A 26,295-nucleotide genomic window follows, 5' to 3' on the forward strand; every position below is an offset into this window, starting at 1 on the left:
ATACATTTATCTGAACAGGTCTGGGGGCAGGTTATCACCACTCTGGGACATTTGGCCTCCGTCCTGCCAGAGGAGCAACTAGATAAAGAGCTTCCATGGTTGGTTAAAGAGGTTGAAAGCCTCCAACCCCAGCTGCCTGCTGATATGGCATTTCGTTGGCTCAAGGTGAGTGTGACCTCGATTTGCTGTCCATGCCTGCCACTGCAACCATTCCCAAGTGATCCGCTCCATAATGAACACCCTATCCCATAGTGAGAAATTAGCTTCAATGAAATAATAAATTATTGAGAAATGAGGACCAAATACAGAACTAAAGAATTCCATTGGTGAGTCACTTACACCACAGGTGGAGGTGTGCAATTGTTCTGGCCTCCATCATGTGCACTTTGGGCCAAGATATTGGTATTCCACACCTGACACTACCAATGTTCTGAGTATCAGTAATTTTGAGTTACAGGAAAAATGTATGATTCCAAGTTTGCCCCGAAGGTAACCATGAGAAACGGAAATACCACATCAATTCAGACTGTAATTCCCCACTATTTGACAAACTCACACCTGATAATTTCTTCGGCTTTGAGCTGGTGTATTGAGTGGGGAGATGAAGGGATTACGGTGAATATAGTTTCTGATAGATACATCTGCCAGTGGATTCCTCACCTTGTGAATATCCCCCTTGCGTCAGCAACATTCGGAAATTCTTTTGTAGCTTCACGCCGGCGTGGACGTGGATGACGTCATAGAGGCATGGTATCGCACGCGACTCCGCTGACGTCACCGACACTACAATAGGCCCACGCCGGCGTGATGACATCAGTTCCCTTTTTTCCGCGTCGTCAACGCTAACGGTTTCAGAATCTCAGTAGCCAACTGGTGACTTTGTTACATTATTAGCTTTCTGCTTCTTTGTATCTTGTTTCTTCACGATGTCGACAAAGAAGACCGGCTTCAAGCCCTGCAGGGAGTGTGGGAAAATGATGTCCATTACTGACCCGCACAAGGCCTGCATTTGGTGTTTGAGCTCTGACCATGATGTGGATGGATATTCATCTTGTCGGAAGATGAACCCGAAGGCCCTGAGAGAAAGAGAGACCAAACTCCTGGTAGCGAAGCTGAAGGCTGGCAAGGGAAAATCTTCGAGGTCGAGGTCGAGATCGAAGTCAAGATCCAGATCTCGAGAGGAGTCATCTTCGAAGTCCGCTTCAGGCCATGCTTCGAAGTCGAGAAGGAGACATAAGAAGAAGAGGCATGAGTCCTGACGTCATTCCGGTAAGGAATCGGGCTCGAGGTCGAGGTCACCGAAGAAGGTACGTTCCAAGGTGGTCACGCTGGATATCTCGGATCATGAAGGTGAGGCCTCGCCTTCGGAGTCGCAGGTACAGTCGCCTACTCCGGCTTCGAATCTGTCTCCGGCGCCGTCCCCGGCCCGTGATGAGGAAGAGGTTCGGGTGGATGCGGATTCTGCGCCTGTCGAAGAGCCGAATCCGAACCCTCCACAAGACCAGCCTGAGGGTTTTCAGCCACCCTTCCCAGCCCCAGGCCGGGACCCATCAGCATTTTTTAATGCTATGTATGGCGTCTTTTCAAGGGCGTGGTACCCCTCTGGCGCACCTCCGGGTCCCATGGGTCCTCTGGCCTTCAATTTAGGAGTCCCTCACTCCTATCCTCCTGCTCCATTCATGCCCTTTATGCCGGCTCCGACGCCGCCATGGCAATACCCGGCTCCGCCGAGGTCGTCGACGCCGGTTCCGGCGTCGCCCGCTCCAGATTGACCTCAAGAGCATCCCACTGGGCCATCGGATTCGATACCGACCTCGATCCCGGCTCCGTCGGAGTCGTTGGTGGATCCGGCTGCGAAGCGTGTAAAGGAGAGGTCCAGAAGAGAAGCGCAACGCCTTTTGGAGGAGCAAAGATATTTGGAATCACGTCCTGATATGGAGGAAGGTGAATTGGAGGATGATTGTTTTGAAGATCTGGCTGATGCTGGTAGTCTGGATTTTTCTTCTGAGTGGGAGTTACCATCCGGCTCTGATACGCCTTCAAAGGACGTCCAGCCTTCTCATGTGGTGATGAGGAAGGCAGCAGAACTTCTGCAATTGACTTTACCAACAGTGGAGTTTAAGTCTAATCTTCTTACTGAAGTTTTGCATTCACCTAGCTCTATGGTGGAACCATTGCTTCCGTTTAATGAAGCCTTAACGGAACCTATTATGGAGGTGTGGAAAAAACCACTGACAGCTCCTGCAGTATCCAAGAGTGTGGCGAGAAGGTACAGAGTTGCACCTGAGGACCCTGCTTTTCTGACGTCTCATCCGTCACCTGAGAGTCTAGTCATACAGGCAGCCGGTTCCAAAAAGAATGTGAGTGCCTTTCCTCAGGTCCCTGGTGACAAAGAGGCAAAGAAACAAGATCAGGTGGCTAAAAAGACCTTCTCCTCTGCAAGTATGGCGTTGAAGTCAACTAATGCCACTTGCCTTATGGGGAGGTATGTGCATGCCCTTATGGACACTATGCGTACTTTAGCTCCTAAGATTCCTGATGACAGCAGGAGAGATTTTGAGGAGGTTTTATCAGATGCACAGGCTGCGGCACGCCAAGTGATACAGAGTGGTCTGGACACTGCAGACTCGGTGGCACGTATCATGGGCACTGCGGTTGCCACTAGGAGATCGGCTTGGCTGAAATCTTCAGACTTTTTGGTAGATGTTCAGGTGGCTTTGCTGGATCTGCCGTTGGATGGATCTGGCCTCTTTGGCAAGAAGGCTGATACGGCTTTGGAGAGATTTAAAGACAGTAGAACAACTGCTAAATCTTTAGGGCTTCAAATCAGAGGTTCTTCAGCCAAGAGGTTCAGAGGTTTTAGACGCTCTCCCTTTCGCAACTATCGGCAAGGTCAGCAGCAGCAGCAGCAGCAGCAGCAGAACCCCTTGTACAGATCTTATAGGGGAAAGCAAAGAGCTAATCCTCGAGGTCATCAAGCCTCTTCCTCCTCTACCTCCTCTAACCCCCAGCCTCAGAAAAGCAGCCCTAGATCCGCCATTCAGGATCATGTGGGTCCGGTGGGGGTCGGCTTACCTACTTTCTACGGGATTGAGAATCGGTTACATCAGATCTTTGGGTTCTCAATCTCGTAGAAAATGGGTATGCCCGTCCCTTTCAGGAATTCCCTCCCAATTACCCTCCTTGCCAAGGTTTTTGCACGGAGGAACATCTGTTACTCCTACAGGAGGAGGTGCTGACACTGTTGAGAAAGGGTGCGATAGAGGTGGTCCCAGAGCAGGAAAGGGGTCAGGGATGCTACTCCCGGTATTTTCTGATACCCAAAAAGGATGGCAGGCTTCGTCCAATCCTGGATCTCAGGATCTTGAATCTCTATCTGAAACAAGAGAAATTCAAGATGCTCACCCTTGCACAGGTTGTCCAAGCGCTGCTGGAAGAAGACTGAATGGTGTCGCTCGACTTGCAGGATGCGTATTTCCACATCCCGATCCTGAAGTCGCACAGGAAGTATCTCTATTTTACGGTGGGATCGCGACACTATCAGTTTGCGGTCCTTCCTTTTGGAATTACTACTGTGCCTCGAGTCTTCACCAAGGTGATGGCGGTGGTGGCAGCACATCTCAGGTCGGGGATTCCAGTATTCCCCTATTTGGACGACTGGCTGATCAAGGCAGAGTCGTCAGAGAAGGTGCTCCAGCATCTGCAGGAGACAACTCAGTTGTTGTACCGGTTGGGTTTTTCGATAAATGTACCCAAGTCTCACCTGGTGCCCTCCCAGCGCAACCTGTTCATAGGTGCTGTACTGGGCACAACTGTATGTCGTGCATTCCCTTCACCTCAAAGGATTCGCGACATACAGGAAATGATTCCTTAATTCTACAATGGAGCGGTCGTTCCGGTCCTGAAGGTCCTTTGCCTGCTCGGTCTGATGGCTTCCTGCATCCTGTTGGTCAACCATGCACGCTGGCACATGAGGGCGCTCCAGTGGTGCCTCCGCAGGCAGTGGTATCAACACAACGGAGATCTCAGGGAGTCGATCAGGATCTCCAGAGAAACTGCAGCTGATCTGTCTTGGTGGGGTGTGGAAGGAAATCTGTCTCAGGGAAAGCCTTTTCATCTACCTCCTCCGGTGGCCACAGTAGTAATGGATGCATCCACTCTAGGGTGGGGTGCTCCTCTGGGGGATCTGGAGGTCAAGGGTCTTTGGTCTCCAGAGGAAAGGTTGCTTCAAATCAACCTTCTGGAATTGCGGGCGATACGTTTGGCGATCAAGGCCTACCTCCCTTCGCGGTCTGTCGGTGCAAGTCTTGACGGACAACACGACCGCGATGTGGTATATCAACAAGCAGGGAGGAGTAGGGTCGCAGTGTCTCTGCAGAAAGGCTCTGCGCCTCTGGTCCTGGGTTCAGGACCACCAGATTTGTCTGATTGCAAATCATCTGGCCGGAGTTCTGAACGTGCAAGCAGACAGTCTCAGTCGGCAGTTCTCGGCCGACCACGAGTGGAGGCTTCACCTGGAGGTGCTTTGTCACGTCTTTCAGACGTGGGGGACTCCTCAGGTGGACCTGTTCGCCACTCGCGAGAATGCTCACTGCCCGTCATTCTGAAGCCTCCAGTTTCCGATGCAGGGAGCCTTGGGGGACGCGTTTCAGTTGAGTTGGGACTCGCAACTCCTTTACGCGTTTCCTCCCATACCTTTGATTCCTCGGGTTCTGAGGAAGATTCGCCAAGACCGGGCCCAAGTTATATTGGTCGCCCCGGATTGGCCAAGAAGGGTGTGGTACACGGATCTTCTCCACCTCTCCTCTCGCCCGCCGCTCCGTCTCCCGTTCAGGGCAGATCTCCTCTCTCAAATGGAGGGGCAGGTTCTACACCCCCACCTCCAGACATTACACCTTCATGCTTGGAGATTGAACGGGGCAACCTGAACTCTTTTTCTCTCCCACACGATGTGGTGGATGTCATATTATCAGCTAGGCGTTACTCCACTAAGTCCATTTATTCCTACAGATGGGCTAAATTTGTCTCTTGGTGTGGGGAGAGGTCTGTTGACCCTTTGAAAGCCCATTTATCTGATATACTACAGTTTGCTCTTTCTTTAGCGCGGCAAGGATTTGCTGTTGCTACGGTGAAGGGCTATCTTTTGGCATTGTCGGCATTTCTCTGTTTGCCGGACCAGCCGTCTCTTTTCAAATCTCCTGTAGTTTTGAGATTTCTGAAGGGACCCACTAATAAGTTCCCTCCTACTCCTTTTATTGTTCCTCAGTGGGATTTAAATCTTGTATTAACCTACTTGATGGATTCTCCCTACGAACCCTTACACAAGTGTCCCATGAAGCTTTTGTCTTTTAAGACAGTCTTCCTGGTTGCGATCACCTCGGCAAGGAGGGTAAGTGAGCTTCAAGCTCTTAGTTCCAAGCCCCCGTTCTTGACCATTCATGCTGATCGAATGGTTCTTAGGACCAGGGCTGCTTTTCTCCCTAAGGTGGTGTCTCCCTTCCACTTAGGTCAATCTATTACCCTTCCTACCTTTTATCCTCCCCCTCATCCTTCCAAGGAGGAGGAGAGGCTACACCGTCTGGACCCCAAGAGGGCGGTGAGTTTTTATATTGATAGAACTAAAGACTATCGAATGGATGACCAGCTCATCGTTGGGTTTGCTGGCTGCAAGAAAGGAAGAGCGGTACATAAAAGAACTCTTTCAAGATGGATCATCCTTTTTATAAAGATCTGCTACTCTTTGGCTGGTAAGGATCCTCCAGAGGGTATTAGAGCCCACTCTACTAGAGCTAAGTCTGCAACATCTGCTCTTTCTAGAGGTGTGCCTGTTGAGGACATTTGTAGAGCGGCTACTTGGGCCTCCCTCCACACTTTCGCAAAGCATTATTGCTTGGACACTGAGGTGAGGAGGGATGGCCACTTTGCGCGCTCTGTCCTCCAGGATTTTCTGGTTTAGGAGAGTGGACACTCTCCTCCGGGAGTGGGGACTGCTGTGGGACTCTATTCACATGGTGAGGAATCCACTGGCAGATGTATCTATCAGAAGAACAAGTTACTTACCTTCGGTAACGCTTATTCTGGTAGATACAGTATCTGCCTGTGGATTCCTCACTGACCCACTCGCCTCCCCGTTGTCCACTCTTCTATACCAGAGTCACTGTAATGTATTTATTTTATTATCAAGGAGTTGTTTATTTCAAATGTTTTATTGCATTTGCTTCACACTGTGTGTGTTAACTTGGTATTTGTACTGCGTATACTATGTATATGTCTACTGTCATTGGTTCGTCCGTGTGCCTCGAAGGCACGGAAAAAAGGGCGGAACTGATGTCATCACGCCAGCGTGGGCCTATTGTAGTGTCGGTGACGTCAGCGGAGTCGCGTGCGATGCCGTGCCTCTATGACACGTCCACGTCGGCGCGAAGCTACAAAAGAATTTCCGAATGTTGCTGACGCAAGGGGGATATTCACAAGGTGAGGAATCCACAGGCAGATACTGTATCTACCACAAAAAGCGTTACAGAAGGTAAGTAACTTGTTCTTTTCAAGCATTCATTCTAAATACTGAACCAGCTAAATTCTGATTTGTACACAATGTGTGAAGACAGCTTGAGAAGCAAAACTTGTATTTTTATTTGTTACATATGAAATCAGGATAAATAAAGGAAATATGTGAACCCAAACAATTGTGCTAGAATTAAAAAAGAACATCAACCTTGCTGTAATTTTTCCACTTGTTGTGATACTGGGTAAGTCAAATTTGGTTATTTAAGTGAAATCAAGCATACTGACATCCCATATTGGTGCGTTAATCGCAACAGAACAGCAAGTCTTCAGTCCCTAGAGCCCAGCGATAGGTCCTGAGCAGCTATGAGGCATCCTGAAGCCTCAGTGACCGCTTAGAACATACAGAGGGACATTGTATCTTCTCTAGTCTGAGGGGCTGCTTACAACCTTTGAAATACAAGTTGGATACCACAAGTACATTTTTAAAGGACCTTCACTAAAGAGCACAATGACTTTGCATTACACTCCTGGTGACCAAACATACAGGTAAAACAAGGTAATTTTGAGAGGAGCCCTGGAATTGTATCATGTTGGTAATCAATAATTTGTTGCCATTATTGAATACTACTTTTGGTTGCTATGTGAAATTTAAAAAAAAACATTAGCAAAGGAAATAGTCCACGTATACTGGGGTTCATACTGTATTTGCTGAAAAAGCAAGAGAGACGTAGAGCTTGGTGAAAACATTATTGGGATCATTATCTTGAATCTTCCAATTTTCATTTCCACAGAAATATTGTTTGGAGAGGCTTTAGAATAAAAGATTAGTGCCGAGGCTCTAAGTGGGCCAGTTTCTGCAGGGTCTGATCACTTACAGTTCCAAGGACAAGATGTTCAAATTTCCTTACCAGGCCTTCTTTTGACAGGCTCCACTTGGAATAAACATTTGAAAGCCAGCTAAAAACCAAAAACAAATCACAAAAGTTTGGTGTAAGACATACTGACTATGCACTTAATTTGCGCCATTTTTCCGATGATTCTTCTGAGTCTTCACTGTAGGTGAGAAAGAGAATTCTCCTCATTAGCATCGGTGAATCTAAATGTGTTCCTAAAACAGTGTTTAGGCACACATCTTTTGTCCTGCAGCTCCTGCCTCCAAGTTACTGGAGATTCTCATAAGCAAATGCTCCCACATTTAGGGACCTCTGTACTCCCTTGGTGCACAGTCTGCATGACTGCAAGGGGGACATTGAGGAACCTTGGTCCACAAATGTTAAAAGTGAAACAGGTGCAGTGGCACTGGGATCCAGGGCTTAGAAGAACACCCAAATTAACGCTGTATTGTACTATCTAACAGAAAACAAGAGGCTGATTTCCTTTCAGTTGTGCCCATCTACCTGTGCTACATCTCAGTGTGCCCTCTAGCTGGAGGTTTATCTGGTTGACTTTGTATGAGGATATATTGTGGGGTTGGAGCACTTGGAAAAGCAGGCAGATACCTAAAGGTCCTCTGCGATGAAGAGGGAGAACCAGGGGAATGAATAGGAGGTCACAGAGATGAGGAGGAATTAATGGAGGAGGAGGACCAGGTCCACCAGCTTGATTAAGAACACAAGGACCTGTCCAGGAAAATGAAGAGAAAGCTATAGCAGGAGGACCATGAGAAAGACCTGGAGGATCACACAGCCAAAGACCAGGATGACTGGGACCACCAGGACATGAGGACCAGTGAGCCGAACAAAAAGAGGAGGCTGAGTAAAACTAGGTTGAGAAGTAGAATGAGGAAGCCCAGAAGGACCAGAACCAGAAGGCGAAAAAAGGGGAGAAGGATGGCCAAGTAGAAAAGGAAGACTATCAGGAGGACGAAGACCACCAGAAGAAGAAAAAAGATGACCATATCCACAAGGAGAACCTAGACCACTACGAATACCGCACACAGGATGAGGAGAAGGAAGATGACCATGAGGATGACTAGTAGGGCGTCAAGTGGGGAGAGAAGTTGGCCTAATGACTAGGGCGGTTGACCTTGAATTTGGGGAACCGGGTTTAAGTTTCGGCAATGACGCTGAACATCCTGTGATTCTGGGCAAATCACTTAATCTCCCGTGCCTAAAAAAAGGAATGTGACCTCATGTAATGCAACTGGTGCTATGTAAAGCGCTCTGACACCCGATACCGGGTCAAGTTCACGCTGTATAAAACTCCATAAATTTTTTTTACAAAGATGCCCATAAAGTTTTGGGATTTCAAGACCACCAGAAGGATTTTGAACACTAGAACCAACAGGGGACAAATACCATGCCCCAGAACTAGGAAAACCAAAAGGATCAAGACCAGGAGGACAGGGAAAAGGACTTCCAAGAGGTAGGAGAAAAAAGAAGAAAACCAGGAGGAGGAAGACCAGAAAGAGGAGGAGGACCAAGAAGAGAAATAGGAGGTCCAGAACAACAGTCACCACCATGACCATCCTGAAGGCCAACACCAAGACCGCTAGGAGGAATAGCACCAGCAGATTTGGAGTACCAGGATGAGGATGACCAGGACTAGCAGGACCACAAGCATAAGGACAAGGAAGATCATGAGGACCAATAGGACTCAGACCAAAAGGAAGAACAACTAGGACGGGCACAGCAAGAAGCACCATGGTGAAGATAATATTTACCAACAGAAGGATGGTCTCAGGAGGATGAGGGCGACTTATGAACAATGAACAATACCCAGGAGGCTAGGACCAAGAATATGTAGATGAAGACCAGGAGGAGGAGTTTGAGGAAAACTACGAGGTGGCAGAAGGGAAAGAAGAGTAAGAGGATGTTCAGGAGGAAGAGATCTAGAAAAAAGAAGAGCATGAAAATCAACACAAAGATTAGGGGAACTAGGAAAAGGAAGACTTGGTAAACCGGGAGCATGAAGATAAAACCCTTCAGGTGGGATACCAGGAAGAGAAGAATGACCAGGAGCGAGGGACAAAGGCAACTAATAAGACCAGGAGCACTAGGATTACCAGGTTCACCAAGAGAATTGGTGGACCATTATTTATTTATTTATTTTATTTTATTTTATTTAAAACATTTATAGAGCGCGGCTGTCACCTGGCAGGTATCCTGGCGCTGGTAACTACTCCTGGGTTTTTAGGCGAGGGGGTGAACTGTGGGCGAGCGGACTTAGAGGGGTGGGCTAGGACTTAGAGGGGAAGAGCCATGTTTTGATTCGCTTCCTGAAGGGTAGGAGGTGAGGGATTTGGCGAATATCGGCAGGCAGACTGTTCCAAAACTTGGCCGCAGCTACTCTGAAGGATCTTCCCCCTGTCCTGGCCTTCTTGCATCTGGGTACTTTCACAAGGCAGGCGGTTGCGGACCTAAGTGTTCTGGTGGGAATATACCACGAGAACAGACGTTGGAGAGGTCTAGGTCCTGCACCGTGTAGGGCCTTGAAGACCAAGCAAAGGGCTTTGAAGGCAATACGTTGCTTCAAAGGAAGCCAGTGCAGCTCGGCCAAGGCGGCGGTGGTCGAGGATCTCCTGGTCCAACCAAGAGCCAGTTTGGCTGCAGCTGACTGAACTCGTTGGAGTCTGTCCAGCAGTGTCGCAGGGGATTCAAACAGGAGGGCATTACAATAGTCAAGGCGACTGAGAATAGTACACCTGACTATCAATGCTCGGGCTGAAGGTGGTAGTAGAGGCAGGATTTTGCGCAGTGAGCGCATAAGGGCTGAGCAGGTGGCGACTGTTCTTGAAACCTGCGTTTCCATGCTCAGTTGGTGATTTAGCATGACGCCCAAATTGCGAACACTGGTAACAGGTAACGGATTGTTAGTGTTTTCCGGGGGCCAAAACTCAGCAGGCAGAGGGCGGGGTATACGGCTCGCGGGACAGAACAGAACCTCGGTTTTTGAGGAGTTAAACTGGAGGGAGTTCCGGTGTAACCAGCCTGCGGTGTCTCTTAGGCAGTTATGGAAGGCTTCTAAAGAGATGGAGTCTTCGCCCTCCCAAGAGAAAAGGAGCTGGGTATCGTCCGCATAGTTTACTGTAGTGATATTGTGCGATTTAATTAAAGTGACCAGTGGTTTCAAGTAAACATTGAAAAGAATCGGATTGATAGAGGAGCCCTGGGGAACACCGTGAGGGACAGGGGAGAAGACCGATTGGAAAGGGGGGAGGGATACAGCCTGTTTTCTGTCATTGAGATAGGAATGAAACCAGAGCAGGGCCGTGCCATCGATCCCTGCCTCTCTCAGCCTCTCAAGCAAGGTCCCATGATTGACAGTGTCGAATGCGGCAGACAGGTCTAATAAGATCAAGGCCACAGCTTGGCCCCTGTCTGCACGCATTCGAAGCTCTTCCATGGCAGTGAGCACTGCAGTTTCAGTGCCATGGGCTGGGCGAAAGCCAAATTGGAATTCGTCCAGAACGTGATGCTGCTCGAGGTGGGTTGAGAGGCAATTGCTGACCCAACGTTCAAGCACCTTCGCCGGAAATGGCAGAAGTGATATGGGGCGGAAGTTGGACAGGCATTCTGGGTTCAGCGTAGGTTTCTTTAGTAGCGGGGTGATGAGCGCTTGCTTCCAGGGGATAGGGACGAAACCACAGCTGAGAGATTGATTGCAGATCATCCGGAGGGTGTGGAATAACTCGTGCCCGCATGCTTTCCAGATTTTCGGGGGTAAAGGGTCAAGGGGAGATCCCGAGGTGATGGCCAGTGCCAATTTCTCAAATTCTGCTTGAGAGATCAGGGGGAAAGCCAGGAGACTATTCATAGGAGGGCACAGTGACCTCGGAGAATCAGGGTTGGTGAAGCCAACTCCGGGGGGGGTTGGGTGGTTATGTGACGGGGGCGTTGCCAAATTGTTGATGATGGTCTCAATTTTATCGGTGAAAAACTGAGCGAGGTTGTCGCAGAGAGTCTGAGATGGGGGAATGGAGTTCTTGATGCAGTCAGGATGTATAATATTATCCAGGATCTGAAATATACTTTTTGGGCTGTTAGCAGCGTTAGCTATAGTGGAGCAGTAGTAGTTCGATTTACTCTCTGCGATGGCAGATTTGTAATCACGGAGTGAGTTTTTCCAGAGGGCTTTATTGTTGTCGCAGTATCCGTGTCTCCACTTTCTCTCGGCCTGTTTACAGGCTGATTTGAGGGTTTTCAGGGAATCATTGTACCAGGGAGCAGGTGCTCTACCTTTGGGTTTGCAGAGTTTTAAAGGGGCGACCGAGTTCGAGATGAAGATAATTCTCGAGCTGAGGGATCTATAATTGTTTTCCACTGAGCTGGTAGGAGAGAAACTGTCCTGCACCTCAAAGACTTTAGTGGAGGTGCTGAGTTTTTCTAGAGCTTTCCAGTTTCGATAAGAGAATTGTGGTGGAGAATAATTCTTGGGCTTTCTTATTGTGACGTTGGTGATGTAAAGTTTAATGAGCGAGTGGTCCGTCCAGCTCATAGGCAGAATATCGCCTACTTGAGTTAAATTAGGGCTCGAAAAAATAAGGTCAAGACGATTGCCTGCGGAGTGGGTGGGGTCCTTTATCAGTTGGTGAAGCCCCACGCTGTCACAAGACAGCAGAAGGTTGTCTAAACCTGTATCTAGGCTGCCGTTTGGCCAGAGATTGAAATCTCCTAGTATAATAAGTTTGTTATGGGAGGTTGCCATGTTAGTGATGATCGTAAGGAGAGCTTGTTGTTGCGGGAGGGAAAATGCCCCTGGCGGTCGGTAGCAGATGATCACCGTAAAGGAGACTCCTGGGTGGCAGTTTATAGTCAGACCAAAGAGCTCGATTCCGGGTACAGGATCTATGTCAATGGTGTTCATTTGCCAAGAGGCTCGGAAGATGACGCCAACTCCGCCGCCGCGGCCTTTGGGTCTGGGGAGATGTAGAATGTTGAAGTTTAGAGGGCAGGCAGATGCTAAGTCGGTCTCACAATTGGCATGTGTCCAGGTCTCAGTTAGAAAAAGTACATCTAGATGGTGTGAATCTATAAGGAGATTGATTTCAGTGGCATGCTTCGGTAGAGATCTGACATTCAAGAGACCTCCTACGATTAAGCCCTTGTGGGTGAAGTCAGTTAAGGGAGAAGCAGTCTCTTCAAAGGTGAGCTTACCTTCGTGCGCATAGCCTCGTAGATTGAGCAGTGCATCCCGGGTGTAGCAGGGGGATTGAGGGCTGGATTGGGCAGGGTAAGTGGCGCTAGGCGCGTCCTCGTCGCGGACGAGCGCAGACGAGCTTGCCTTAAGCGCGCCTTGGGCGCGCAATCGGCGTGCCCGCTGCGCTCGTCCGCTGCGCTTCCGGTATTGACACATGGGTTATAGTGGTAGCAAGTGACGTGGAAGGGGGCGTGGCCAGCAAGAGATGGGCGTGGCTATCGTCTCCCTCGGCGAGCAATGGCGCCAAGAAACGAGTGAATTCCGTTTCCCAACAGCTAGTATTCAGCTGCTCTGGGAATCAGGTGAGTGTCAAAGTAAAATCAATGTGCAAATCGGCAAGTATTATAAGAGCAAACACACAGCATACAGTTTTAAAAATGAGCAGTAAACACCTCCCGGCTTTTCGCCTCAGGAGTAGCACAAGCAATAGAGCAGCGCTCGAGTTCAGCGCGCCCTATTTATCTCTGCGGAGGGGGCGTGGCAAGCAAGAGATGGGCGTGGCTATCGTCTCCCTCGGCGAGCAATGGCGCCAAGAAACGAGTGAATTCCGTTTCCCAACAGCTAGTATTCAGCTGCTCTGGGAATCAGGTGAGTGTCAAAGTAAAATCAATGTGCAAATCGGCAAGTATTATAAGAGCAAACACACAGCATACAGTTTTAAAAATGAGCAGTAAACACCTCCCGGCTTTTCGCCTCAGGAGTAGCACAAGCAATAGAGCAGCGCTCGAGTTCAGCGCGCCCTATTTATCTCTGCGGAGGGGGCGTGGCAAGCAAGAGATGGGCGTGGCTATCGTCTCCCTCGGCGAGCAATGGCGCCAAGAAACGAGTGAATTCCGTTTCCCAACAGCTAGTATTCAGCTGCTCTGGGAATCAGGTGAGTGTCAAAGTAAAATCAATGTGCAAATCGGCAAGTATTATAAGAGCAAACACACAGCATACAGTTTTAAAAATGAGCAGTAAACACCTCCCGGCTTTTCGCCTCAGGAGTAGCACAAGCAATAGAGCAGCGCTCGAGTTCAGCGCGCCCTATTTATCTCTGCGGAGGGGGCGTGGCCAGCAAGAGATGGGCGTGGCTATCGTCTCCCTCGGCGAGCAATGGCGCCAAGAAACGAGTGAATTCCGTTTCCCAACAGCTAGTATTCAGCCGCTCTGGGAATCAGGTGAGTGTCAAAGTAAAATCAATGTGCAAATCGGCAAGTATTATAAGAGCAAACACACAGCATACAGTTTTAAAAATGAGTAGTAAACACCTCCCGGCTTTTCGCCTCAGGAGTAGCACAAGCAATAGAGCAGCGCTCGAGTTCAGAGCGCCCTATTTATCTCTGCGGAGGGGGCGTGGCCAGCAAGAGATGGGCGTGGCTATCGTCTCCCTCGGCGAGCAATGGCGCCAAGAAACGGGTGAATTCCGTTTCCCAACAGCTAGTATTCAGCTGCTCTGGGAATCAGGTGAGTGTCAAAGTAAAATCAATGTGCAAATCGGCAAGTATTATAAGAGCAAACACACAGCATACAGTTTTAAAAATGAGCAGTAAACACCTCCCGGCTTTTCGCCTCAGGAGTAGCACAAGCAATAGAGCAGCGCTCGAGTTCAGCGCGCCCTATTTATCTCTGCGGAGGGGGCGTGGCCAGCAAGAGATGGGCGTGGCTATCGTCTCCCTCGGCGAGCAATGGCGCCAAGAAACGAGTGAATTCCGTTTCCCAACAGCTAGTATTCAGCTGCTCTGGGAATCAGGTGAGTGTCAAAGTAAAATCAATGTGCAAATCGGCAAGTATTATAAGAGCAAACACACAGCATACAGTTTTAAAAATGAGCAGTAAACACCTCCCGGCTTTTCGCCTCAGGAGTAGCACAAGCAATAGAGCCCTGGACCATGACCAGGAGGATCAGGACACAACCACCAAGAGATTCACAAGAAGAAACATCAGTTGGGCTAGGTACAGGAGTAGCAAAGGCAGAATGAGGATTTGAAAAAAGGAAAGGGAGAGCAACAAAGCTGATTAGTGCCATCAAGACCAAGACCAGCATGAGGACCAGGAACAGGAAGACCAAGACCAGGAGGAAGGGACTACGATGACTAAGTGGATCTAGACAACAGTACCATAATAAGCAGGAGCAGCAGGCAACCAAAAGAACTCGAACCACCAAGAGAATTAGGACAACCGAGACAAGGGCCATTAGCAAGGGTGGCTAGGAATACAGGGCCTACAATGACAAGTAGTGATTCTGAGCTACGTGTTAGGGCATGCCCCAGTTAAATGCTGCATATGTTCGGTTGTGGTTCCTTGATAGACCACAATCCAACATCTGATGCCAACAGAGAACACTACTATGTGAAGCACAGCGAGTCAAGAAAACAGACAAACCAGTGAAGAAATACTTAAACCTATGAATGGTCATCTGTCAACATGTACTTGTGGTAATGTCTATTAAGAATTAGAACACATGAGAGCTCATTCAGACACAAACTCACTCTGGCATTCATACAGAATTTACACTTTAAAGTTTGTAACTCACCACTGACCATCAACATTTCCTCAAATTGCCCTCTGGCTTCATCCCAGTTTTCTTATCTCCTTACAGACCCTTGAGTTATGCATGCAGGCAGCTGTTACTAAGAGTTGCAGAGGCCTGAATGGAACTGTGCCAAATGTTCTTGCAGCCCTGCATCACCTGGTAAGTATATACATGAGGATATACAAAGTATCTCAGTGGGAAACAACAGTAATTTCCTATGTAACATATTGTAACAAATAAAAGAACCACATTGTTCCCATTTATAGCAAGAGTGTTTTTAAAGGAGAACATTTGGGAAAAATTATTAAATTATAATCCATAAAAAGCCTTGTTAAGTGCAATCTCAGCAACTGAAAAAAGAGCATATGCCATTTGCATTTTTCGATGTAACCTGGGCAGGAGTCATGCCTCTCGAAAGCAATCAGAGCAGGTTGTCTTCACACCGCTACTTGATAGTGTGGGATCTTCACTTATTCACCACCGGGTATTCCCTACTGTGAACTAGATCCCCACATGTAGACCCAGGATCACCAAATGGTAGCAAATGTACAAAACGAAACATGAAAATCTGCTCATGCGTACAACCCTGATGTGAGCTTCCATTATATTGGTTTGGGTCATCCTGTAGTCAGAGATGGTGAAAGTTCTAATGGCCTTGTACTTTTCCATCCCACTATATCATTTTTAAACATTTTCCCGACACATGACAAATTTCAGTGTGATTCATGCCAGACCAACACACATAGTCTCATCAACATGAACCAATTATCATCAAGAATGCAAAGAAAGAAGATTATTGCAAAAACCATGTCAGAACTGTCAGCGTAGTGAGGTACTAAGCAGGAGCCACCCATAAATCCACCTCTCTGCAACTATGGCTCTCATAATAGGTAACAGAGAAGGATACCGACCTGAAAGAAAAACGTCTTACCAAATAACAATGGTTTACAACAGAGACATAATCGCTAACAAAGCTTATCTCGGAGGATCAATTGTCCATCTAGACTTTTCTATATAACATTTACTGGACTCTCTGTGACATTCCCAACAACAGGAAACCCAATGCTTATACGGTTGATACAAAGAGTTTTAAAAACATCACATGTCATAAATCGATAGGTTTAATAATACATAGTATATATCATATACATCTGATTAATAACATCAATTGAAGGAAATTCATTAGTTACCCAACAGAAAAAGTTCCTAATATAGGCACCCACAGATAGACACGCTCCCCCCTCCGCCGACCAGAAACCTGGGATGCAAAAGGAGCAAAAAAGAACACAAAAGATACCCGCTCTGAAAAGCATGCAACCCACCTTACCTGCCAGACACCTCGGGATGGAAAAGGAGAACTCACTTACTGTCCCCAAAGATACAAAAAAGTTGAAGTGCAACAACAGTGTCCTCCTTTATTTCCTTGAATAGCTGACACCGTCCCTAGTGCCAGCTGTGTTAAATAGCATTCTGTACGACTGTCTGCTGCAATATCGTGAGACTTCAGAGTCTCCAAGCCATACAAAAAAACATTTGAAGCTAAGGTGCCCATCTTAGAGTGGTAACTGAGGATTTGCAATTCCACCAATATTGGACTCCCAGATAATGCTGTTTTCCATGCAATTGAATTTGCTGTAGCGCTGTATGGATCATGGCCCCACAAGGCCTCACAAACTCTTATGCTGTCATTCCCCCACTGAAAGTTATTTGCTGTCTGGATGTACGGGATTGGCTTTCAGATAGCCTAGCTTCCATTATTGTTTATTATTGCTTTGTTATTGACAGATCTGCACACCCTCAAGGGGAGTTTCCGATGAAAGGGAAGAGCCACTCAAGGTGTCCACAGCCATTATCCTGTCACTGGGTAAGTTGGTCAAAAATGCATGTATGTACATATTTGTGATACTGCAAGTATATTATGGTCTTTACTAGGGATCAGGTCCCCAGAAACATTCATTTCTGTTCACTGCCCTGCATATAACTTGATCTTCCTAAAAACTAATTTCTGATAGATACATCTAATATTGGTTCAGTTTTTATCTCCCTTCCCAGTGCATTGGTTGACTTTTACTGGAACATGGAGTCCACTTTACTATATACAGCTATAGTAATCACATGAGTACTATGTGCTCCTAAGATCATCATTAAATGTTGTGTAGACCATTGATATCGTACCTCCTGGATATGAGTTGAAGAATATCTGTATATTTGGCTTTGATGACCTGCTCCCCTGCATTGAGTTTCTCCTTGCATGATTTTATGTTGTGTTAATTTTCATTTATGTCTATTTTTTCTCTTCACTTTACTCTTGCAGCCCATTCTCACTCTAGTGAGGTCCTTAAATATTTTGAAAGTAGCTTGATCCAGATGGGTGCAGAGTCCCGTGCAGTAACAATACAGCTGCTCTGCAAGCTTCTTGCTGAAACTGGTAAGACTGACAGTGGGTAGGTGGTAGTGTGTGATTTAGGTAGACATGGAGAATAGTTAAAGGACTAAAATTTGTGTCATGGAATCCGGAGCCCTAAATTATAGTCCCAACATACTCCCTTACTTAACCAATATGGTGCAGCTCTGAGCAAATCAGTTCAATTTCATATTCCTCAGCTATATTAACTCTAAATCGTTTCTGTTAGAGCACTGTAATTTAAGATCAAGCCTCCCTTCCATCATCTTCAATAACATGAATTGTGGTGGAAAAAAAAAGTAGTGGTCAAACAATGCCACCTCTGTCTTTTCCGTTAATTGTTCCCATTGTGAGCCATTAATGGGACATGGACACTGTGAACAGAGATCCTGACATAGATACTGGACAGGAATAAAAAGGGACATAAAATGTGGAGCAGGAAGACAAAGACACGCTCAGTGGGACATGATGACACAGACATGTACAGTGGAACAGGAAAGCATTGATAGGCCCATGGGACTCACAGTCACAGACTCGCAAACCAAAACTAAAAGACAGGACCCTCAGGGTGGTCAGCACAGTTGATAGCGGAAACCTCTTCTACTTATCTATTAATCTTGATCTTACTAGACAAAGACAATATCTATGTGTTATGAACATTTGGTGTATGGCTTTATTTCATAGATTCAGAAGGTGCCTCTTATCTGGATGCTGTCTGTCACGTGCTTGAGGATGACAATCGCAAGGTACCATCAAGCTATTATGTGTGAAGCAATCTGTGTTAAAGCAGTTTCATACCCAACACCTCAATCTAATTAAAGTTTTGCACTTTTTGGATAGTATAGTATGCTCTACTTACAAGGACCCATAGCAGTGGTATGCATACCACAGTCTGTTGATTTTCTCTAAGGCAAATCTTCCTGGAGTCGTTGGGTCATGGAACCTCCATTCATGTGTGTCTGTTCAGTGCATCCTGTGTACCATTGTTTCCCTGTCCAAGTGGACATATCCCAGTTTTCCTGTCCTACGCGCTGGTCCCTAATTATTGAATAAACGTGTGTTAAGAAACAATTCTTTTGTGCTGTCCACGTGTTTGGTCTGTATTTCACCTTGAGTTGGTCTGTAATACCCTTCACTTCAAGAAGAGAGTGTTGATGATCAAATCGGGGAGTTCGAAGTTTAGAATAATAATATCTGCTCAAACCTTTAACAACCGGGGAGTAAGATATTTTGCTGATGAGTCAAAGGTCTCTTCCAAGAATGTTATTTGGGCTATGTCTCAGCAAAATCTCACCAAACGTGGATCAATAGTTCAGAATAATATTCAGTATGCACATTTGAAAAGTCAAATTGTGATATAAAAGATGTATTGTCTGTAGAGATTGGAATATATGTAACTTTCTTGACGCCATATACGTCCACAATGTGCCCAACTTCAGTGACATTGAGAAAGCAGGTAACTTCAATAACAGCATCACCATGGTCAGCATGTAAGAAAGTACAGGACATAGGCATAAAGTAAAATTGAAAAAGTAATTTTCTTTTGATAATCAACAAAACCTGTATTTCCATAACTGGGTCTCTATTGTATTCTCTTTGGGGGGTGTAATGGGTTTGTCATTTTTAACCTCATGATATAAACCCAGTTGACTTTAGATACTTGACAGACTAAACCAGAAACATGAGAGACAGGACTCTACGAGGAATGTTAGAATCACAGAAATCAAACATGGATGTTTTCTTTGGTGGTTGAAGCCACTGGGGCCAGCTTGTGCAAATATGCAGCATACAGAGCCATATTAGGGACGTGAATTTTAACCCTGGTACGTGGATTTAGGAGACTGTGACTATTTACGGTCTTGAGACCATATGACTTCTTGAAAGTGATATGGACCAACCAAACATCAAGGTGTGGGATAATGGACTTTCAGTACTTTAACCCATTTGTTAACTGATGGCAGAGTGGGGATGGTGTAGGTTTGCTATATCCTGCGGGCGGAGTTAGAAAGTGGCCATCATTCTTTCCACAGACTACTATTGGTTGTTTTCATTCCCACAGTAGTGAAATCCACAGCCTATTTTTCAGTCTCATTTTTTGTAATCAATACCAGGTCCTGAGAGGTTCTTTGTTGATTGTAACCTACCTGGACATATTGTGCAATCTTTTACCACGTCCCAGGCACCTATTGAAGGTGTAGTCTACCTGGAATGTTTGAATATTCCCTCAATTGCACTTCGGTCAGACACTCTGTAAAAACAGTTACATTAAGTTGACTCCCGTTTCATTCTCAGAGTGTCTTAATAACCCTTTTCCAATATTTTTATAAAGGTTGCATCCAGTTACTAGCTTTCCACACATAACCAAATGTATCTTTCTATCCTCTGTGAACAAAAGGGAAGGAGAGATTGTATGGTTTCCTCACACTCCCTTGCTGCTCCCTCACCAGAATGTGGGATTTGATCCTATTTATATGCCAAAAGGGTTTCTCACTAAACATGCTTACCATTTTTTTAATTATAGGTTATTCGTGCTACTTTAAGTTTAATATCCAGTTTAACATCCAAAGGTTATTATGATATAGACGGAAGAGCTGTGATTGAATATGTGCTCAAAAAGTACAACCTCCTCACCAAAGAGAAAGTAAGTGGTAGATGTACATATTTGTTTAAGTGAATCTGTTAGGGAACATCAACCATAGTCAGTCAAAAATAAATAAGGGTACCTTTTAGCCCCCTTGTGCCCCGATGAAGCTCCTATGCCATATAAAATAGATCTGCAGTGTTCCATATTTGCCCCGGGGGGTGGAATATAGACCTTGTGTCCCTCTGTTTGGTTCCCATAGCCCCGCCTTGAAATTCCATGTTCTGAGCCTAATGTTTCCCCACTACCACTCCAGTATGTCTTTCATCCTCCCTTGCTTTAAAGGTCTCCCTTGCTCCATCTATCTGCTTACATTTGCACCTGAAATAAAAATGCTCAGACACTGTGGGAATGGCACAGGATCCAAAGCAGTGCTCACAGGCAGTGCAGAGGCCTACCACACAATCCAGCCTATGAAAGGCAACTGACCATTAGGCTTTACCAGAGCTTCTAGGGTGATTGGGCAAGGCACAAGGGCATTCCGCGACTGCACTTAAATGATGTCACTGACAGTGTATTATTATCCTGTTACATACCCTTCTTTACTGTTCAAATGCCTGACAGGGCAAACTACCAAATCCTACACAAAGTAGCACAAATATGCTTCAAATCAATATTTCATATCAACATTGTCTCCCAAAAATGTAGTTCCTGGTATTCTTTTGTCCTTATTGAGAGTAAAAAGTCCCATAATATAGCACATACTTCCCCATCAAGTGGTGGGGGCAGGGTGCATGAGCATCCCAATCCCTGTGGTAAGCATGAGAGACTACCTTGGGGTGCCAGAGGTGCAATGTCTCAGGTATAGTGTCCCATGTATCAGACGCTTACATATTATAAGTGAGTCCACCAATATATCTGCAGTATATGAATGCTATACCCTTCCCAGACAAATTACTGAATAATAATACAGAGAAGAGCATGAGAGCATAACCTCATTTATACATTGGTATTTAAATGTTTGAGGTGATTGCTTTTGTTTTCACATTTGAATTTAAGCCAAGAGATTCTCTTTGGCTTGCAACTTGGATTAGGAAGTTGTAATGTTTTGACTCTCACATCTCTTGTCCCTCCGTAAGGAGAGAAAACATAGTGAAAATGATGTGAAAATACATGTTACTTTACTTCTCTTGCTTTACACATTTTCACAGTGTACTAGTCACATGGATCATGAATCTGATGTTGAGGAAGAGACCATCTGCATCCAAATCTCTCAGTTCCTCAATAAAATTGCATTACGCCATAGAAATACTGATGAGGTAAGTGAGAAGGATGTGGAACAAGGTGGGACATTTAACTAGGAGTGTAGAAAATATAAATTGCAGAATATCCAGAGAGTCCTGATTTCCCAGGTAATCTTAATTATCCTCCACCTCAAATACAAGCATGTTTTAGTAAAGCTCCCTCTTCTACAGGGTTGTATGTGGGAACCATGCAGGCATTCATCACGCCTGCCTTAACAACGTGGTCTGAACCACAAATGCGTGTTTAAAATACATTCCTTTACCACACAAGTTGTTACGATGACTTGCCTTAGGGAAAGCGCTGGACTTTGGAATAGCACAATCTACTATTCCAACTCCAGTCTGCGCAAAAGTAGGGAAAGTGTTAGATTTAAAGTCCAACACTTGTTGTAATGACTTGCATTTTTAAAAGGAAGTGTTGTAAAGATGCATTTGTGGTTTGAACCACGTTTTTAAGCACGGCGTGGTTCGAGACGCGATGTAAAGGCTGTTTCCTCTGCTGCTGGGATGGAGGTCTGCTGTCCCATGCGGTCCTCATTCCCAGTGTTTGCAGCATTCAGGGAAGATTGCTAATCAAATCCTACCTCATTCATTTTAATGAGGCAGGAGGTTTTGCATTCTTCTAAATAACCAGTTTGAAATGAGACTGAATGGTACATGAGTGATATTGCAAAACATTGCTATTCAATTTGCATCTAATATTTGCTATCTGCCCCATGATGCATCAGTCACCAATATTTCACATCAACAGGGTCTTGCATTCCCAGCAATGGCTTTGCATACTCTGGTACATTGACAAAGATAATTATATGAAGATAACAGCAGATAATGAGATCATTTGCAAAGTTCAGCTCACTTGCAGGGTTTTTGGAGAGTAAATGTTGCACACATTTTCTGAAAATAATGTCTTCATTCTCCTTGGATGCAGAGCCACAGATTGTAGCATTAAACAGTGTTGGTGCTACATGAGAGTAATAGTAGGCATCTGCCTTGGACACCGTCAGCAAGGAATGGTATAAGGAAGGGGAAGAATTAAATGTAGCCCCATCTCCAGGAGAGGTGGACTTAGAAAATGACACATGACCTTAGGTGCCAAAAACCATCCCACCAGGAATGACTGTTTATCTGTGGAAATAAAGCCTTATTAAATGCTAATGATACAAATAATGCATTTGCCGGTCTTTCTTGCAGGAATTTTGGAAAGAGATTTTGAGCTACATGCTGGAAGAGGACTATACTTCATCTGTGCCAGCTCTGTGCCAGATGCTACTTGTTGTGGATAAACAAGCAAGCATCAACTTTCAGAAATGTGGTGAGTCTTATGCATCCCACTCATTGATACTGTGGGATTGATCATTGAAGGTGGTTAATGCTTCCTCCTCAGCTCCCCAGATCACCTCTTACATAGTCATGATATAGCATGAGGTGAAAAATCTGTCCATTAGCTCAGGAGTTGTGGTTGATTTATTATAGCATGTGGGTGTCCTTCTTTCAAATAACAGTTTTTGCTCTCCTTTTAGAGTTATATGTATCTGTCCCAATGTTGCTTCTCTCTACATACTTTTTGCAGTTTGCCAGCCATAAAATTACTTTCCTTTTGGTTTCATCTCTTCATCTGGTTAATGCTCTCAACCCCTGTCAACTGTCCCAGGTTTCCACACTCTGTGAGGCTACTCAGTCCTCTAATGCTCCTCTGCATACCTTGGAGTGTTTTTGCTCTCTTTGGAATTACTTATGTCCTGTATGCTGATCAGACCCTTCTGGGTATGGTACCTATTTATACGCGTTTATTTTGTTGACAGCAACAGGGGTGTATTTTATTCCTCCATGGAGTTACTTTTAGTTATTATATTTTTCTCTGCAATGTTTCTGGTTCAACATTTTGGACCTCAGATCCAGACTAGAATACAAGTATTTGGCCACAACTTGACTTATGGACCTAGTACACAAGGATGCCTGCTCAATGAGGGTGAGTGAAAATAATTATTTTGACTGACTCCAAGGTTAGAAGGAAGATTTGCATCTGTGGGTGAGTATTTGTAATTGCAGACAGTGGGCCCGATTCACAGAACTAACTTAAGACAAAATCCTAAACTTACTACTTTTGGTATTCACAGAAGTTAGGATTTTGTCTTAAGTTTGTCTTAAGACAGACTTAAGACAGACTTAAGACAAAGTCCTAACTTAAGTCTGTCTTAAGTCTGTCTTAAGACAAACTTAAGACAAAATCCTAACTTCTGTGAATAGCAAAAGTAGTAAGTTTACGATTTTGTCTTAAATTAGTTCTGTGAATCGGGCCCTGCATTTCCAGGGTTATAATGAGCTCTCCTCATTCAGTTTTCCATTGGCTGTGTTGCTAAAGTGCAAGTGACCTGGACAGATGGTATCATAGTCTATTTCTTTGTCACCTGTGTCACGGGGTTGTAAGCAGAAGAGAACAGGCAATATGTGCCCCTATATTGCCTGCCTCACAGGTCATTAACATTGTTAGAAAATGGATTTGCAAGAACATGTTCTGGAGTCCTATTTTCTTACGGGTATCCGCTGTCACAGAATGACATGGTCCATTCAGGATGCAAAGCAGGTCCACAGCTCCTGCGGCATCCTCTCTTATCCCAATGAAGACTTTTGCCCCGCAATGACAGCTGCAGGGGGGATCTGTGCATGACAGCTTAGGTCATTCCTTGACAGCAACTGCTGGGGGTGGTAGAGCCGAGCATTGTAATATAGGACATCGAGGCACCTTACAACTCTAGCAGCAACCTTAGAGGTAGGGGACCTTTGCCAGTATCTGCAGTGATCTCAAAGTATCCTCATGACCTCCAGAGCATCAATGAAATGTCACCCATCATCCTACCCTCTTCTTTGCAGGTACACCTATGTGTCATAAGTGTGTGTATCAGCAATATATCTTTCTTTAGCAAGTGTTACTCAGTATTTTATGACCTGAGTATGACACAGCTTCTTTCTTTTGTATCTAAACAGCTAAAGGCCTTCCAATGCGCAGCCTGTTCATCAGACTAATAGTGAGTACCACATTCCACCCCCACCATATTCCACCAGATCCCTTTTCCCAAGTTATTTGCTGGCATTTCTATACAACTTGTCCATGAAGATCTTGAATTCAAGTCAGCTTGTATCCATATGAATGTGAATTTTTTTATTTCCAGTCAATTGGTTATCAGTACAACATACTGCTTACATTGTACAGAAACAGCCAAAATGTGGATTGTATAGAAAACAAGATAGCATTTACAGCTACTTTAAAGCCCAGAGAGTAAGACCTGATGAAAGTATCACGTTTTGAATGCTTTGTTGTCGATTTTCAGGTAATTTCTTCTAATCCCCACTGGGATGTCGAAAGGGGAACCTCGGTGTTGGCACTTCTCGAGCACCTGATTCCTGCAAACTACCCATTTCTAGTGGGACTCGCAAAAATTAAGATTCCCCCCCTGATAGCATATTTAGAAGGTAAGACACCAAAGCATGAGCCAGTGAGCACACAAATTAAACAAGCACTAATGGCATTTAAACAAGCATTGGCAAAGCCAATAATTCTGGTGTTCGCTGCTAGCTTTTAGGCTTTGTCACGCTTGTATTTTGTAACGGTTTTTGTAAAACTTTTATTGTGGGAGGAGACGTCAGGTACTAACCAAGATAAAAAAACATATTGTCTAAAGCATAAAATATTGTTTTAGTCTTGAAAAGTCCACATTCCCATAGTAGTCCCAGGAACTAAAGAAAAATACTTTGGGTGTGAATATACTCCTTGTGTAAAAGTAGAATGTCATCACTCAGTGAAGTTAGCCTAGGGCTGATTGGCCCATTGTGAATGCTGTGGAGGACAGAAGAGAATGTGTTTGATATGACACAATAGATCCACATATGAGGAGGTCTGTATAAATAAGCAACAAACAAAAAATAGAAAGAAATACACACAGTCATTTTTTGTAGCCGGCTGCTGCCATACTCCAAACCACATAGAAAGAAGCTTCATGCAAGTTCTGGGTTCCTTCCTCATGTTGAGAGCATTGGTTTGCTGAAAATCAGTCAGTGACAAAGCTTCTGCAATGAAGTGCTTCAGCTGTCAGACGCAAGCTTGATCACATAAAGAAGCGGTATCTTGAATCCATGTTTTAAAGTGCACATTTGCTCAAAGATTCCATGAACATAGAAAAAATACTTCTCCAATATATCCAAGGCCATCATGATTATTAAACCTCTCAGATCCGCAACAGGTCTTATATTTCAATTGTGACTTATTTTAACAATGTAATATCACCACTTCTTCAAAATTATTGAGCTTGAAAAAAGATCACAGGTGGCTTCAATACAAAACACATTTATTAACACCAAACGTTGTCTCTACTTTTATATTAGAAGCAGGTATTAGTCAGGGTACATGGGAGGGTAGATTAGCCTACTTGGGCATAACATTGTTTGTATGAAGAGTAAGGCTGAACAGGGTATTTCCAGAACTTAGCAGCTGTGACCTCAAAGGATCAACCACCAGCTCTAACTTTTTTAAATCTAGGGATTTTTATCAGTTTTGCCCCAGAGGAGCGTAATGTTCTAGCAGGAACATACCACTCAAATTTGCATTGCAAGGAGATAGAACCCATTCCATGCAAGGCCTTAAATACCAGGCAGAGCGATTTAAACTGGATTCTTTCTTTCACTGGCAGCCAGTTCATCTCCGCCAAGGCCAAGGAGGCAGAGGACCGTCAAGAAATGCCTAGTGCTAGTTTAGCTGCAGTTGACTGTAACCTCTGCATCCTAGCAAGTAAAAACTTTGGTGACTCAAGGAGGAGGGCATTGCAGTAATCAACTCTGCTAAGTACCGTGC

General features: G+C 45.2%; 1 protein-coding gene across 1 annotated transcript in view; it reads left to right on the forward strand.

Annotated features, from left to right (window-relative positions):
- LOC144783339 (maestro heat-like repeat-containing protein family member 1) overlaps positions 1 to 26,295 on the forward strand; it is a 136,016-nt gene that overhangs the window by 24,452 nt on the left and 85,269 nt on the right. Inside the window, exons 7-14 of the mRNA XM_078662364.1 lie at positions 15,227 to 15,319; positions 16,946 to 17,024; positions 18,249 to 18,310; positions 20,086 to 20,205; positions 21,357 to 21,464; positions 22,641 to 22,761; positions 24,435 to 24,475; positions 24,779 to 24,920. Coding sequence (XP_078518490.1) covers positions 15,227 to 15,319; positions 16,946 to 17,024; positions 18,249 to 18,310; positions 20,086 to 20,205; positions 21,357 to 21,464; positions 22,641 to 22,761; positions 24,435 to 24,475; positions 24,779 to 24,920 — 766 coding nt within the window. The remainder of the gene's footprint in view (positions 1 to 15,226; positions 15,320 to 16,945; positions 17,025 to 18,248; positions 18,311 to 20,085; positions 20,206 to 21,356; positions 21,465 to 22,640; positions 22,762 to 24,434; positions 24,476 to 24,778; positions 24,921 to 26,295) is intronic.

This window comes from Lissotriton helveticus, chromosome 9 (genome assembly GCF_964261635.1).
Source record: "Lissotriton helveticus chromosome 9, aLisHel1.1, whole genome shotgun sequence".
Taxonomy (NCBI): domain Eukaryota; kingdom Metazoa; phylum Chordata; class Amphibia; order Caudata; family Salamandridae; genus Lissotriton; species Lissotriton helveticus.